The following is a 16853-nucleotide window of genomic DNA, read 5'->3' on the forward strand; positions in this document are numbered from 1 at the left end:
GAATTTCGAATGGTTTTTTTTGGCTACTTCGACCATCGAATTGGCTACTTCGACCTTCGACTACGACCTTCGAATCGAACGATTTGAACTAAAAATAGTTGGAATATTTGACCATTCGATAATCGAAGTACTGTCTCTTTAAAAATTTCTTCGACCCCCTAGTTTTCCACCTAAAACCTACTGAGGCCAATGTTAGCCTATGGGGAAGGTCCCCATAGGCTTGCTAACAATTTTCTGATCGAAGGATAATCCTTCGATGGATGGATTAAAATCTATTTAATCGATCGAACGATTATTACTTAGATCGCCCGATCGAACGAATTGCGCAAAATCCTTCGACTTCGATATTCAAAGTCGAAGGATTTTAATTTGTCAGTCGAATATCGAGGGTTAATTAACCCTCGATATTCGACCCTTGATACATCTGCCCCTTAGGGTCCAGTTACACAGCACTTGTGTTTGGCCATGTCACTGTAGCCTGTTCTTTGCACCCTAGGCTGAATCCAGCCAAAGGTGCGCAATGCTATTGGGAAAATACAGCCGTGTGGGAGAAGTGGTAATTTACTGACCAAAAATGACTTACCAGATACTGTAATTATTATTATTCTTTATTTTTCACAAAGATTGTTAATCATTCACATCAGTCCCTGCCCCAGTGGAGTGAACAGTCCAAGGTCCCTACCACATTTACATTATGGTGAATTTCATCAGACATCACTTAATCGGTTTGTATATCTTTGGCGTACAGGGGTACACCAACACAAACTCAAGAAGTTCATATTTATTCATTGCAGTGTCCAGGTCAGCAACCCCATTAATGAAAGGTAGCAGTGCTACTACTAAGCTATAGCATGCTCTCTAGAAAATTCAGCCAGGAAAGGAAGTTCCGAAAAATTTGTTAACTGAGGTGACATTATACTGAGTGATTCTACTGAGTAGTTCTCTATGGAGCAAGACAAATGACATTTTACACATTCCTGCAAATCTAAGTACTAGCAACTTCTATCAGGTGCTCTCTCCATTCTTAGGAAAGTTGCCTGGAATAAAGGTTGTTTATCGGCTTGTGTGGGGTAGATTGCCAGGAATAAGATTAGCTGATTTTCAAACAGTCAGTTGGACTGACACCAACCAGGATATTAAAAATTATGTCTCCAGGTCTCTTCTGTCAGTTTAATCCCTAATCAGCCTAAAGCCCATACCTTCAGTGAAATACTATTGAGCTGCATCTCATGAGGTGAAGTGAGGATTGTGTTGGATAATCAGAGGTCCCTATGTACACTTCTTTGTACTGATAATCCACTAGAAATAGAGGTTTACCGTATGTTGAACAGGTATGATACCTGTTATCCAGAATGCTCAGGGCCTGGGTTTTTCCCAAGGTTGACTTTAATTATCCAGACACTGACTGGCGTAATGGGGTTGCCAAGACAGAAAAAGATAGTAGGTTTGTAAATATGCTGAATGACAACTTTTTATTCCAGCTCATTCAAGAATACCAGGAATGATTCTCTTTTGGATCTTGTATTAACTAATAGAGGGGGGGTCAGCTGGTTGAACAGAAAAAAGCAGAGATTCTGATCTGTTATTTTTCGTCTGTCTACACAAATGAGAAACCAGTAAATGAAGGTTTCTTTCTTAATAGTCCCACTTCTTGGTATTACAACTAATGATGCATAGTTCACACATGAGAAAATTCAAGAGACTAGAACATGTTAAGATAAACAAAGGTACTGGACCAGATGGTATTCATCCCAGGGTATTTAGTGAGCTTAGCTCTGTGATTGCCAAACATCTTTACTTAATTTTTCAGGATTCTTTGAGGTCTGGCATGGTGCAGAGAAATTGGCGAATTGCTAATGTGGTGCCTCTATTCAAAAAGGGATCCTGTTCTCAAAACTATAGACCGGTTAGTCTGACATCAGTGGTAGGAACGCTTTTCAAAGGGTTATTAGGGGATAAGATACTTATGAGTTTGTACCAGCATTGTTCTATGTGTAATAGATCTTGCCAGACTAATTTAATTTATTTTTATGAGAAGGTGCGCAGGTACCTCGATTCTGGGATGGCAGTGGATGTGATCTACTTAGACTTTGCTAAAGCATTTGATACAGTGCCACACACATTACTGGTTAATGTTGGCCTGGAACATAGTATTTGCACCTGGATAGAAAACTGGCTAAAAGATAGATTACAAAGAATGGGGGTAAATTAAGCATTTTCTTGTTCGACCAGTGCTGTTAGTGGAGTACCACAGGGCTCTGTACTTGGTCCTTTGCTTTTTAACTTGTTTATTAATGACCTGGAGGAGGGCAATGAAAGTACTGTTTCTATTTTTGCTGATGATACAAAATTGTGCAGAACTATAGGTTCCATGCAGGATGCTGCCACTTTGCAAAGTGATTTGACCAAATTGAAAAACTGGGCAGCAAACTGGAGAATGAGGTTCAATGTTGATAAATGCAAGGTTGTGCACTTTGCCAGTGTGTTGGTCAGTGTCGGACTGGCCCACAGGGATACCAGGAAAACTCCCGGTGGGCCCAGGTGTCAGTGGGCCTCTTGCTTCTAACCATTTAGCCTATTTCATGGTCATTACCTATTTCTTTATGGGGAAAAATGCTTAATAATGGAAGAATATAGGAAGTAGATATAAGAAGAATAAATCAACCTGATTTAACTATGTAACTATGGGGTTTTCAGGATTAGGGATCTTTCCGTAATTTGGATCTACATGCATTGTCTACTAATAAAATATTTGAGCAACTAAACCCAATAGGCTGCTTTTGCCTCCAATAAGGATGAATTCTATTTTAGTTGAGATAAAATACAAGGTATTGTTCTATTATTATTACAGAGAAAAGGGAAATCATTTAAAAAAAAATAATTATTTGATTAAAATAGAATTCATGGGATATGGCCTTCCCGTAATTCGGAGTTTTCGAATAACGGATCCCACAACTGTACAAGTTTTAAACACATAAATAAGACAACTAATTTCCTAAGGTCGCATAAAATACTGAAATGGACACTGTTAAGCAAAAACAATGGTAAATAAAACAAACTACACTTTTCATATTATTTTCACACATATTAACTCTACTTGAAGCAGGTGAGTTATTTTAACACATACTGCAAATACAGTGCTCATCCTTAATAAACAACACAAAGCCTTATAAATAGGTTCAGTCCATATACATCTGACATGTGCAAGGCCTAAGATGTCAATGAATGCTGCACAATACAGTCATTGCTATGCAGTGTTTACACTGTCCAAGTTCCTGTTCAATGTAAGTGTCCGTTCTTTTCAACTCATCCCGTAGGTATGCACATCTAGTCTTTTGACTGTGCCCACACACAGGCTTTATGTGTTCCAAATCGATCATTCTTCAGAAACTTATGTAACCAAAACTGACACAACATTATAAAGGTGTTTGAATACAGAGCAGTGTCACTATTTAAGCAACAGGACATTCTTCCCTTACGGGGCAGGGACCTCCTTTCTACTGTGTCACTTACCACATAGCATTTAAGCTCTGTCTCCTTATATGAGCTCTGTCTACTGTGTATACATATTGTATTTATTGACTGACTTTTCCTTCTTGTGTGTACTTACTTATATTGTACTTTTATGCATTGTACAGTGCGGTGGCTCCTTAAGAACACTTTACAATGAAGTTATACATACATACATTCAGTCTGCACAGGGAGTTATTGTGGCAATGTCACCTACTTTATGTTACAACACTAAAAACAGATTGGAAGGGCTGTGAGTGGAGGCAAGTGGTAAAACTCTTCAAACTCCCCAGGTAGAACCCAAAAACATACTGTATGAAGTATACCTTATATAAGTAAACTCTAAGGGGCACATTTACTAAGGGTCGAAGTAAATTCGAAGTGAATATTCGAATTCAAAAACTTCGAATTTCAAAGTAATTTTTGGGTACTTCGACCATCGAATAGGCCAAATTCAACTTTGATTTGAAGTGAAAATGCTTCAACTATTCGATAATCTAAGTACTGTCTCTTTAAAAAACTTACGAAGAAAAGATTCACCAGCACACAGGTACTGCTGGCAGGGTGAAAAACCCTTGCTTTAAAATTTATTAGTGCGACATGCAACGTTTCGGGGACAACCCAAAGGGGTCCCCGAAACGTTGCATGTCGCACTAATAAATTTTAAAGCAAGGGTTTTTCACCCTGCCAGCAGTACCTGTGTGCCGGTGAATCTTTTCTTCGTACAGTTGTGGGGTTACCGAAGCCCTTTTTACCGAGCACCAGGGTCAGTATATCCTCGAGAGGGCCTGGGTGTGCGTGGGCAGTTTTGATTTTTTCTTTAAAAAACGTAGACACTTCGCCACCTTAAACCTGCCCAATTGCTATGTTAACCTATGGGCACCTAGTAGAACCTATAGCCAGTATTTGGCTAAGTTTTGAGAAGTCAAAGGATTTTTTTGTAAAATCGTACGATCGTATGATTAAATCGTTAGAATTGCTCGATTCGAAGTATGATCGTAAAAATCCTTCGAATTCGAATGTCGAACTAGCCTATTCGATGGTAGAATTTCGAAGTTTTTTGCACTTCAAAATTCGACCCTTGATAAATCTGCCCCTAAGAATTACAAAATCTCACAGGGCATAACTAGGTGTTACTGAGCCCCCCCCTTCAGCAAATTCAATTCAGGGTCCCAAAACATTGCTAAGTTGACCTATTCTACTACTATTTATTGAAATTGCTCAATAATTATGGCCTTGCTTGGCCCTCTACACTCATGTGCCCCCTGCAACCACAGGATTGGCTTCCTCTGTAGTTATGCCCCTAGAAAGGGAGATGAATGAGGTATAAGGACTAAGAAATGCACAAATACTGGGCAAGAAAATGCAGAGCAAAAAACTTGACACTAGTCAACTTCATTTAACCATTAAATAAAGCCAATAGCTGGTTTTGCCTCCAGTAAGGATGGATTATATCTTTTGTATATTTAACCTTTGGATCAAGTACAAGGTACTGTTTTATTATTACAGAGAAAAAGGCAATCAATTTTAAAAAATGGATTATTTCGATAAAATTGAGTCTATGGTAGATGGCTTTCCCATAATTCAGAACTTTCTAGATAACAGGTTTCCAAATAACGGATCCCATACCTATTCCTCCCTTTACCCCAGGGAAAAAAATTATAATATTTTTAACTGAGGCTAGATTTTATACTGACCCAGTTTACTAGACGTCAGCATAAAATTCCATATTTGTTTATTTTATTTTTGTATTCTTAAAACCCCAAAAGGTGTACAAGCACAGCTGTAACTTGTGTCTATAATGTGGTGTGCTGGATTGTGTAGTTAATCTTTCCAATAACTGTAAAAGTCATATATTTACATGATATAGCTGCACTCCTTACACTTGCTTGTCAGCTTGTACCTTTGACATGTGGATAACCCTAATTATACCTCTCTGCCCGTACTTCCTGTACATAGTGCACCAACGGGATTCTTTTCTTTAGTAGGATGGACTGGATAACAATGCCCTTGGAATAATGAATGAGATCAAAAGTCATGAAAGCAAACAGCAGTAAGGTAGTGTAGCTAAGTGAAAGGAAGAATATGCCAAACCAAGCTTAGTAAGAGCTGCATGGTGGCTCAGTGGTTAGCACTGCTGACTTGTTTCATTCAAATCTCCGTATTATTGTTCTCCCTATGCCTGCATGTTTTCTCTCACACTCCAACCACATTCAGCGCTACTGATGAACTGACCTTAGTGTGAGTGTGAATGACTACATAAATAGATAGTAAACAAAGCAGTCAGATGAGAGATCTGTATGATGTGGTGGAAAGAGAAAAGTGTCAGCAGGGCTTACTCTTCTCTCAAAAGCCTTACTTTAAGCTAGTATTGCAGACTTGTCAAAGTAAAATTCTTATTAGAGGATTCTAGTAGTATTAAAGATATCTGATAAAGATTATAAAAGAACATGAGTGAATCATGTGTAAAATACTAGGTGTCAATCATGTCTATTAGCTAACAAACTTTATCAATAACTATTAAAGAAATTGTATAAATATATATGTTATATATATCTATATATCTATATATCTATATCTATATCTATATCTATATCTATATCTATATCTATATATATATATATATATATATATATATATATATACACACATCACACAAACCACACTCCAAGGACTTCCTCGAGTGTTCGAGCCGAAATGTTGAAATAAAGGCATTTGGTTTTTGCACCTGACAAGTCCTTGGAGTGCGGTTTGTGTGATGTGAATATAGTGATATATTTACCAGCACCCAGGCGGATGATTTTTGGTAGAGAGTGCACCAGACTAGGATTGCTCTCTCTATATATATATATATATATATATAGATAGACATTGTTCTTGATAAAGGTCTTAGGAACAGACCGAAACTTTGACCTCCTTTTAACATGTATTGAATAAAATTTATCTTTTTTAAAAAAGCTACAAAGGATCCCAGTGTGCACCTTACCTTTTTGGATTTTGTATGCAGCTGCAATTGGTAGCACCTGGGTCAATTGCTCCAGTGGTGTGCTGAACCTTTGGATTGTATATATATATATATATATATATATATATATATATATATATATATATATATATATATATTTGTGTATATATAGAGAGAGAGCAACCAATAGGAGCACTCCCAGTATAAAGGTATCATCTTGCCTGGGTGCAGTTTAAGCATAATTTACGGCTGAATGTGGTGCTGTGTTCGTGTATAGTTACATATTTATATAGTTAACTTGAGTTGAAGAGACAGAAGTCTATCAAGGTCAACCCCGAATGAGCCCCATATATATACACTTTGAAGATCATATGCCTTGACTGACCAAGCACCCACCTCTGACTAACAAGGAAGGAGTGCAGGTACTTTCAGAACTTATATATATAGAAGAAGTTGCACTCACAGGTCTTAAGATCAACAAAACCATTTATTGTAAATTGCTCACTAACCTTTTGGCTGTTACACCAGCCTTTCTCAAAAGAGCTGTGAGTGCAACTTCTTCTAAGTGGTGTATGGTGGAAATCGGATGGTGGTGTGTACCCAGGCACCGTGGGAAGTTAAATCGAGAGTGCTGATATTATATATCCCCTGAATATTCCCTGATGAAAGTTCCAGATAGGAACTGAAACGTTGGATTCTAATAAACCTGCTCTTTCTTTACCTTTGAACTTTGTTTTAAATACTTGGAGTGCTGCTGTTTTTTGCCTATATATCCTTATTTTGGTTCAAGCACCCAGGTTTTGTTTCTGGCTCATGGTGTACGCTCCATTTTTTTTTGAATATATATATATACCAGAAGGTACATTAAGAAGTCATTTGGCATTGAAGGATTGTTTTGAAAGGTAAATATATGGGTTTTTTAAAACCTTAAACCACCTTCAATTTGACTGTGTAGTATCGCACTATTGGATTGACTCTGGGATCTTTGCTGTGTTTTTGGAAACCCAGGGGGGATTGTTGCCTGAGAACATGAGGGGTCCTTTACAAAGGTTCCAACAAACTAAGCCAGAGCCAAGCCGGCCAGATGCCCTAGGCACAAAATGAGCACATGTGCAGTGACAATGTGCAGTAGGAGGAGGCACACAGGGGGCAGGGGAAGAAGGTAAATATCCAGTAGCACTGGGGGTGGGGACAAGGGCCTGGACTAGGTGTTGTCAGAAAGAAGGGGTACGTGCCTAGTCCCTCTCCTCCACTGTAGTGCCTTAGGCACATGTCTGTTCTGCCTATCCTAGTTTCAGCCCTGCACTTAGTGTCACAAGAGAGAGCCCTTTACTGCTTAAGTAGAAAGCACATCTGTCTGGCTGCATTTTGCCAAAATCCAGCACAAGGTGCAGAATGCAGCATCAGCAGGTGTACCATAATGGCACATTGTGTACTATGCAAATCACTTGTAAATGACTGGAAAAGAGTGTAAAAAATGTATTTCCTCAAACAAGTTAAAAAGTTATCTCGTTTAAATAAGAATAGGAATCAATATTTTAACTGCTAATGTTATTAACAAAACTTTACACATTGTTGTTAAATGTAAGCATAGCATAATATGATTTCAGTCAGTTTTGTTACTTACTGTAGTTCTAATATAGCCAACAAATATAAACGTCTAGCAGCTAAATGAAGTTTAATGTATTTTAATGTTCTGTTTTTCATATTATTCTTGTACTTAATTGCAAACATTTTACAAGTGGTTATTGGGAAGATAAGATCCCCCATTAATGACAGTCTGTGCTTTACTATACATCCATAAAAATGTCATAACCAAGAGTTTTTCTGCACATATGCTTTGCACGCTCATGCAATACCTTTAACCTGGGTGTGTTTCGCAGCTGATTTCTATAGTATGCTGTCTGCATAACCTTTCAGTCCATACTTTCTTTTCACCTTGCCTGCCAAATAAAGCTGAAATTTCTGGTAATTTTCTAGGGATTCAGGCCAAGTCCTCGTCATCTAAGGAGATACACACGAGCTCGGGTTGAGGAAACAAAGCCTCCAGTGGAGATTCCACAGAGTGACCAGGAAACCCCATCATCACTAAGAAAAAGAAAAATCAAGAAAAGCAGCCGGGTTCAGCCAGAATTCTATCAGTCTGTGCAAGTCACTCCAACTCGGAAGCCGGTATGTGTTGTGCATTGTAGAACAAGCAAACAGTGCAGGCTCATATTTACTAAGCTTAGTTTACCCAAGCAAAACAGTTTCTGCATTAGAAATCTTATAATCCAGCTACTTGTTTACCATAGCAGTAATTTACACATCAGAACTGTCAATGGTAATGTACTTAAAATGAAATATAAACCCCTCATTCAGGTGGGCTTATGTATAAAAGGGGCATAACCACTTTATTAACTTCCAAAAATAAATATAAATGTATTGTTTTTCACAAAGACATAACTGATTCCAAAGACTGAAAGAAACGATGTTTTTTTCTGACAAAACATTTCCCAACATCAGTCATTTAACCCTCAACTTGTTCCATTGTGATACAGTATAATGGATTTTGGGACTTGAAGTTCCTCTGCTCTCTATAGTGGGCGGTGTACAGTGTCTTTGGAAAACAGAGACTTTAAGGGGCAAATTCACTAAGATCCGAAGTTGCGACATCTTTGCCGCACTTCGCCAGGCGTAGTGCGGCGTAGTAGAAGGAGGGTACCCCCAAAAAAAATTTGGATCTTTTTCAGCCTATCACCCTTAAAAAAAGTAAAAGACGTCAGCGTTTTTTGGGACTTAGGAAAAAAATTCAACCTTTTTTGAAGCAAGTCCTATCTACTCTATTGCACTTCGCCTGGTCTGAGCTGGCGAAGGCAAGTCTGGCGCAAGAGGTAACGTTCAGTAAAATTTGCAAGTTTGTGAATTAGCGTAGTTACGTTCTTTCGCCATAGCGCAACTTCGTCTGGCGTAAGGGTGCAAAGTAGCACTAGAGTAGGTCCACTGCGATAGCTAATTTACGCCAGCACCCGTTAGTAAATCGGCAAAGTAACGAAATGACATCACGCTGGCGAATTTGCGCTAGCTGATTCGCACTTTTGCAAATTTGCCCCTAAGTCCCAGAATCCATCACTTCCCAGCGGAACAAGCGCGGGGGGGGGGAGAAATCAGTCTGTGAGTATAAAGGGGTTGTGTGGAGCTGCTACCTGCAGAACAGGTACAATATCATAGTTTTCTTTCAGTCTGTCAAATCAGATAGGTTTGTGTAAAAAATACATTTATATTTGTTTTTGGAAGATCATATAGTATTTATGCAACTTCTACGTAAACCCAGCTGTCAAAAAGGGGGAATATATATTCTCCCTTTAAAGGTCACCTGTCATCTGAAATAGTTTCACCCACCAGAGGTGTGCACTCTGGTTGGGAAAAACAATAGTTTTTTTTAAAAAAAACATTGCCCCTGCCAGTGCCAAGCTGCCCACACCTAGAGGGAGCTTCTGGTCACGAATCACGCATTGGGCCAGATTCAATTCAGTGAGAAAAAGTTTTCTCTAGTTTTATCATGTGAAAAGTCATGGACGAGAGGCAATTCGAGCAGAAAAAACTTTTCTACAAATTGAGTTGCAGCTTTTCCCCATAGACTTACATATAGTGAGATACGTTTTTTTGAATTGAATTGCATCTCAAATTGAATCTTGTCCATGACTTTTCACTTGATAAACCTTATCTCATCAAATTGAATCTGGCCCATTATGCGCTACACAACATGGTTACACTCTGTATGCCAGGAGCTGCCAAACGGTGCGGGTGGCCTAGCACTGGCAGGGGCAAATTAGAAAAAAAAACTATTGTTTCCCCCAACTGGAGTGCATGCTTTATTTTAGGGTGACAGGTGCCCTTTTAAAAGTGTTAAAAATGTTATCTGAAACATTGGTTTTACAACAATTTATTGCACTATACAATATGTCTCTAGCATAATTGTTCTTATCATCGGAGAATACCTATTCTTCTGGCAGGCTTATTGTCTCTACCTGTACAGACTATGAGAAAACCTTACCTATTCGGCTGGCCATTTCAACCCCATTGTGCCATGTCATGGCCCAAGTTAATTGTCAATAAGAATGTTTGTGTCCACACAATTTAAGAAGATGGAATCTCAAGGAAGATTAAAACTTCAGGCTGAGTTAAGCTGGCCATAGACGCAAAAATCCGATCATACGAATCCTCGATTCATATGATTTTCGGATCGTGTGTGTCCCGACATCTGTTGTGCCATGCTGATCGGTCGTTCAGTCAATTGGACAGGTTAGAAAATCTCTGACGGCTGCCGATAATATCTCTGCGTGTATTGCCGATCTGAAGATCTTCAGTGGGAGACTGCCGGTGGAAGCGGAGAGCTGTAGTTGAAGTGCAGTGAATGAGGCAAAGGCTGGATTAGGTGTAAGTCTCTAGGGGGTTCCACACTTGCATTCCCGTGGGGTCCCCCGTCTCTCCCCGTCCCCTATTGTTCCCCCGATCCTACCTGCAGCCCCGTGTGGAAGTTAGAAATAAAAAATGGCGAATACCAGGACTGTGCTTGTGCTCATTTTATAGAAGGGACGGTGGCAGGCTCCCCTCTGGGAGATCCTCCATCCTGCCCTCTATAACAAACCCCCTCACTAGGCCTCCGGTAGAAGAAAGTCTCCCCAGTGCCAGTCAGATGAGAAGCCGTCAGCAGGGAGATGGAGCGGCCGGTATCTTGTCATGTTCTAACATCGGCTGATCTGTTCTTTTTTAACTGAAGGTTAGTGGCAGGTCAGGAGATGGGGACGCCCAATTGTGCAATGATTCGAACGATCGGATCTTTGTGTCTATGGCCAGCTTAAGATGACAACATAAAGCATAAATAGAAAGAATCACTGTCCAGTGCATTTTTTCCATCAAGCAGTACTTTCCTAGGGAAAATAGCCATTTAATTAACTGGGGCATTGGGAGTGCATAACAAATTGTTGACCTTACTCTGTTTTCCTAAGGATCCCTTGAATCTTTAATAGACTCACTAGACTTTCTCATGCGCAGTATAGAAATTGTCCTGACTTTTGCACAAGTCTAGTGAGGTGCAAAGGAAAATTGAAGTAAGATGGAAGAAATGTGTTTAAATAGAGAGAAACCCAGGCAAATTTAATGTTTTCTGAAGTGAACTGCTGGCCTGGTGACAAAGGTTAGCAATTTTATTTTTAAAGAGGAGGAGTTTAACAGATTGGTACTTCCCATTGAATTTGACTTTTGTTCTTTCAGGGGAATAGGGCAAACATATTTTTTAACATTTGACAAAAAAGTCAAAATACTTAGGGAAAGTGAAAAAATAAGGTATATTGTACATTTCAGGTATTATGTGACTAAATAACGTCTTATGATCTATTTGTTTTTGTAATATCAATCTCTAATTTAATCTATTCTAAGTAATCTATTCTAATTTAATCTATTCTAAGTAATCCAGAGAATTCAATGAATGGCAAACATTTAAAAACTGTTTTAGTTTAACTATTTATATTCCTGCTATTAAACTACTGCCAATAAACATGAGGGATCACTCTGTTGTAAACTTTTCAATAAAAAAACATAAAAACCCTAATATAGCTGCTAAATTGCAGTTGTTATTTATGAACGGCCTACTAAAAGTTGCAAAGAGAAAGCAAAAGCCTGATTGGTTGATCTGCATGTTAGCACATAACCCCCATATTTAGAAAAAGGCACTAATCTCCACATGTAATAAAAGGTGCTAAGTTTGCCTAGGTCTAGTCACCAGTAAATGGTCAGATGTTTGTTATTGTTTGCAACTTCTGTAACATAATCACAAAGTTTGCCCAGGCACACAAACCGAAAGAAACAAATGAGTTTTAACAAAATGTGTAACCTTTATGACTGTATGTTCATAAACTAGTCCTAAATTGTCCTTCATTTATCTTTAATTGCCAGCTTAATTGCACATACGGTAAGTTTGATAGGTCAGTAAAGATTAGATTCATTATTGCAGCAGTTGGCTGAATGCTTGGTTCAGTAATTGAAGCCAGTATACCCCATCATCAGATGACCATTTCTTAAATCATTTACATGAGTTGATACAATGAACAGTTAAAAGTATTACTTGTCTGATTGGAATATGCTTGATTCTGAGCAAATTCTTACTGGAAATCTTCTCATACTGCACAGTGTGGTTGGAAATTTTCCAGACTGGATGACTTTATCTGTCTGCATGTACCCAGCATAAGCTAGCACATATTCTACTCACTAGTGCAAACTAAACTAGAGGCACAGAGTGTCTGTGCAACTGATCTGGTAAAATAGGGTATCTGGGTGCAAAGACCATACAGTTTACTGTCACCCTTTGGAATATACAAAAGGATTTTTTTATGTTTTGTTTGCATCTTGTCTCTCTGTGGTTCCCCATTTCTAATGTACCTTTTCTTATAATTCATTTACCTTTACATGAGAAGTCCTGTGATCTGGCAGGTACTATACTGCTTCTCTGTTCTTTGTTCTCGTGTTAGCTGAGGCACACTTTTGCTTGCATTGATAGACAAATGTGCGTCAGTCACTTCTCTATGATAAGATCATTCAGGTGCAATGCTCTCTGCTAACAGCACCTGCTATTGATTACTATTTTGTTAAAAATTGCACAGACCGATTAAACAAAAGGTAACAGTTCTGGGAACCTTTTACACACACAGTGACTTTGCCCTAGAGAATTGTGATTATATCCCTTGAAGGACAGAAAGGTTGCCTGATGCTAAATCAACAAGGGGGACTATGTTGTCTGGTGAGGCTCTATCAGGTATAGCTTGCCCTCTGTTTATTCTGCAGCACTGGCTTTTGGCCAGCAATGCAGTTGGAAACAGAAGCTGTACACCAGCAATATAATGGGATGCACAGGAAAAGCAGCCTGCTTTTTGATTGCTACTTCTTGGGTCCTGCGAAGTATTTTATTCTGTTTGCTTGCTGAATTTGTATATGGCAAAATAGACTCTATACTTAAACTGACTGTAATAATGAAGCAGATTGCAGCGTGTATATAGTATATATTTTAAAATTGAGTGCAGAGACCTGGCAACCGTGCGCAAGCGAGGACGCGCGTGCGTAATTGTGCGTAACCGTGCGCAACCGAGGACGCGCGTGCGTAATTATGCGTAACCGAGGACGCGCGTGCGGATTTGTGCGTAACCGTGCGTAACTGAGGACGCATGAGCGTGGCCGCGCGCAACCGAGGACGCGCGTGCGCAACGGCGCGCAGCCGAGGGTATGCGTGTGTGGTCGTGCCCAAAGCACTTCTATATTACAGAGCGCACCCACTTTCAAATGTGGTAACACTTGCCGGACTAGGGGTAGGCTGCATATAAGTGCCTGGTGCCCCCTCAATTTTTGCGCCCAAGGCACGTGCCTCTTTTGCCTACCCCTAGTTCCGGCCCTGGAGGAAGGCAATGTGCACAGTGGGAAAAATGTCAGATTGTGCCCTTTTTTCATTTTACACACTACCTTTGAAGTCATAAATAGTCCCTACTGACTAACACTGCCTGGAGTTATGCACTCTATTGTCCACAATTATTAACAACCTCAATACTTCTCAATTAAGGAGACCCCAACACACTACCATTAAATGTATTTGTTATTTCTGCCAAAGTTAACTTTGCATTTACCAATATTTAACCTAATTTACTGCCCAGTGCTCTAGATTAGTCAACTATCTCTCTAAAGCAGCAATATCCTGCATGAAACTTATAGTTGCACAATTTAGTATCATCAGCAGAAATAGAGACAATACTTAAAATGCCAACCTCATTATTAAACAAATTATTGTTTTCCTAGTACAAAAAGGAAGGCTATCATGGAGGTATGATGGTGTTTAGCAAGCAGCAAAAAGTACCCTTTAATGTGTATTCTGCTAAGATTCATAACTAGAAATAATACATGATCCATTTTAAAGGTTGTAAGTTACAAAGCTCATACTGTGGAGTGTGCAATGTAGTTGTTCCAGTCTAGATGTGAAGGGGTTAACGATTGAATTAAATATGTTGTATGCATCTGCATAGGTGAAAGGTATTTAATAGCTGTTTGACTAACTGTGTTCTTGTTAACCTAGTCTTAATGTATTCAGTTTAACAAGCACTAGAATCCTGTATGCCATGCATGGACAAATAATACGTTCTTGGAAAAGCCAAAAAGGCGGATGCAACACTGCTACTTTTATCTATGTGAAAATACCACATTCTGTTATGTTATGTTATACATGATAGGCAAGAGCCCAACTCAAACATTGCTCAGCTTTTGCATTTAGACCATTTTCTAGCAAAATCTTGGCACAGGGTCCAAACTATCAGATAATCAGTAATAATTTGGCTCATCGCTTGGTTAGCCAAACAGAAATTCACTGATATGGTACCTTTGCCAAGTAAATGGATCTGTTTGTGTATGCTCAGATTTAGTCAGTCATTCTGCTTATTTTTAAGCAAACTGCCGAACTTCATGTGTATGTATAGACCAAAATTATCCTGTGATCCTATTGGACTGCAGGTAGTCTGTCTAAACTGAAAATGCAATCTCCCTATCAGCGCTGTATTTAGGTCTGGTGCTGCCCTTGGCACTGGACCTCAGAGCGCCCCCTGTTACAAAAGTGAGTTTGTGCGTGTGATATCATACGCACAACTTATGATGTCACTTACACCGACAAGTGCAAAAACTGCGCTTCTAACCCCTTACTCCCCCAGCTTAATCTCTGCAGTTTGGGAGAATTTTTATTGTTATTAAAAAAATTTAATTTGTTATATAGGCACCCGAGGCATACACCTTTTAAGATGCTGCCCTAGGCACAGGCCCTCAGGTGCCTATACATAAATATGACCCTGCTGCCTATACCACTTATAGACATTTGCATGGGGTATTGGCAGATGAGGACTGACAGCAGCTACTGCTACTTCTTATTTCTGCTCACATTGACCCAGTGGCTAACTAGATGTTAGTGGGCTCCAAAACATTGGTAAGTTGACATCTTCTACCAAGAATGAAATTGTTAATATTGAAGTTATTCATTAATTAAGGCTGGGCCCCCTTAGAAGCACAGGGTCTGCTTCCTCTATAGTCACACCTATGAATTGTTCAGATGAACAAAATTAAAGGCCTTTTTTTGAAATTGAGGATTATACAGATCACTCAAATGGATATTACAATGCTAGTTTCCCATGTGTATTGACTTCACCCCTCAGGCTGATCTATAGAATAATGCCTAGGTCAGTCATTGTATCTATAAGGGACACCGTAAAAAGGAGCCTCTTTAAAACAAATATTTGAGTTACTAACAAGTAAAACGATATGATACATGCATATCAAATTCCCACGTACTTTACATTTCTATTCAGCAGCGCCCTTTATCTGAGTATGTGAGCCTTTGTCTTGTTTCTAGGGAAGTCATGATCTATTTTAAAAGGCACTGTATCATATTTGGTTAGTAGATACTTGTATTGCAACTTTTTTTAAAGGCCTCATAAAAAAGTATGCCTCCCACACACACATATATATGCACACACACAAATTTGATATTGTATGGTAATTACCATGTCCAGTGGCAAACAAATTGTATAGCCCAAATATCCAAAGATTCAAAGTTTCCTATGTGAGCACATGCTACATTCAGCATTCACAAAACAGAAATGGACTTGCTGGAACACAAAAAGTCACAAGGCTATAATGATTAAAGTACATACTAAATATTTAATAAATATAAAAGTTTTAATACAATTGCATTTATTTTTCCTGAATATTACAGTTTTTGGGCAATTACAAAAAGTTTATTTTGAATATACTGTTCTTTTAATCATTATATTCAGTGTCGTAGTCACTATAAATTGTATATGTTTATAAGTTGCCAGAGCTGTTTATATAGCTTTCTAAAATTTTATTAAAAATATTCTTATATCCTTATACACATAAAGAGCACATTATTTGTATTATTACTATGCTCAAAATCCCAGATGGAGGGTAATCCTTGCCATTATGCTTTAGTCAGGACAAGGCCACACTACTTAGAAATTGTACAGTTTGGTGACACTTTGTGATTTATACTGATCTGGATTTACTTGCATTCAACATCATCTAGTATAACTATTGACAGGTTTTCTATGCAGAATAACAATTTATCTTTAGTATAATTTAAAGAAATAAAATTGTCATTTTGCTTTATATGGAATCCATCTAGACATAAACCCAAAATTGTATAGAAGGAACATACTGACAACGTGTTCTGAAAAACCAATAATTATTTAGAATATTTAACCTAGTTTTAAAACAATTATGAGCAAATTAACTTCAGAAACTAGGTTAATAAGAGGTATTCTTATTAAAGGCAAATATATGTAGTACAACTCCTGTG

General features: G+C 38.6%; 1 protein-coding gene across 12 annotated transcripts in view; it reads left to right on the forward strand.

Moving 5' to 3' along the window:
* The window catches only part of dst.L (dystonin L homeolog), a 296950-nt gene that overhangs the window by 11886 nt on the left and 268211 nt on the right, over positions 1 to 16853 (forward strand). For all 12 annotated transcript variants that reach the window (XM_018263477.2, XM_018263472.2, XM_018263474.2 and 9 more), the window contains exon 3: positions 8456 to 8647. In XM_018263477.2, the coding sequence (XP_018118966.1) occupies positions 8456 to 8647 (192 nt within the window). The remainder of the gene's footprint in view (positions 1 to 8455; positions 8648 to 16853) is intronic.

This window comes from Xenopus laevis, chromosome 5L (genome assembly GCF_017654675.1).
Source record: "Xenopus laevis strain J_2021 chromosome 5L, Xenopus_laevis_v10.1, whole genome shotgun sequence".
NCBI lineage: Eukaryota > Metazoa > Chordata > Amphibia > Anura > Pipidae > Xenopus > Xenopus laevis.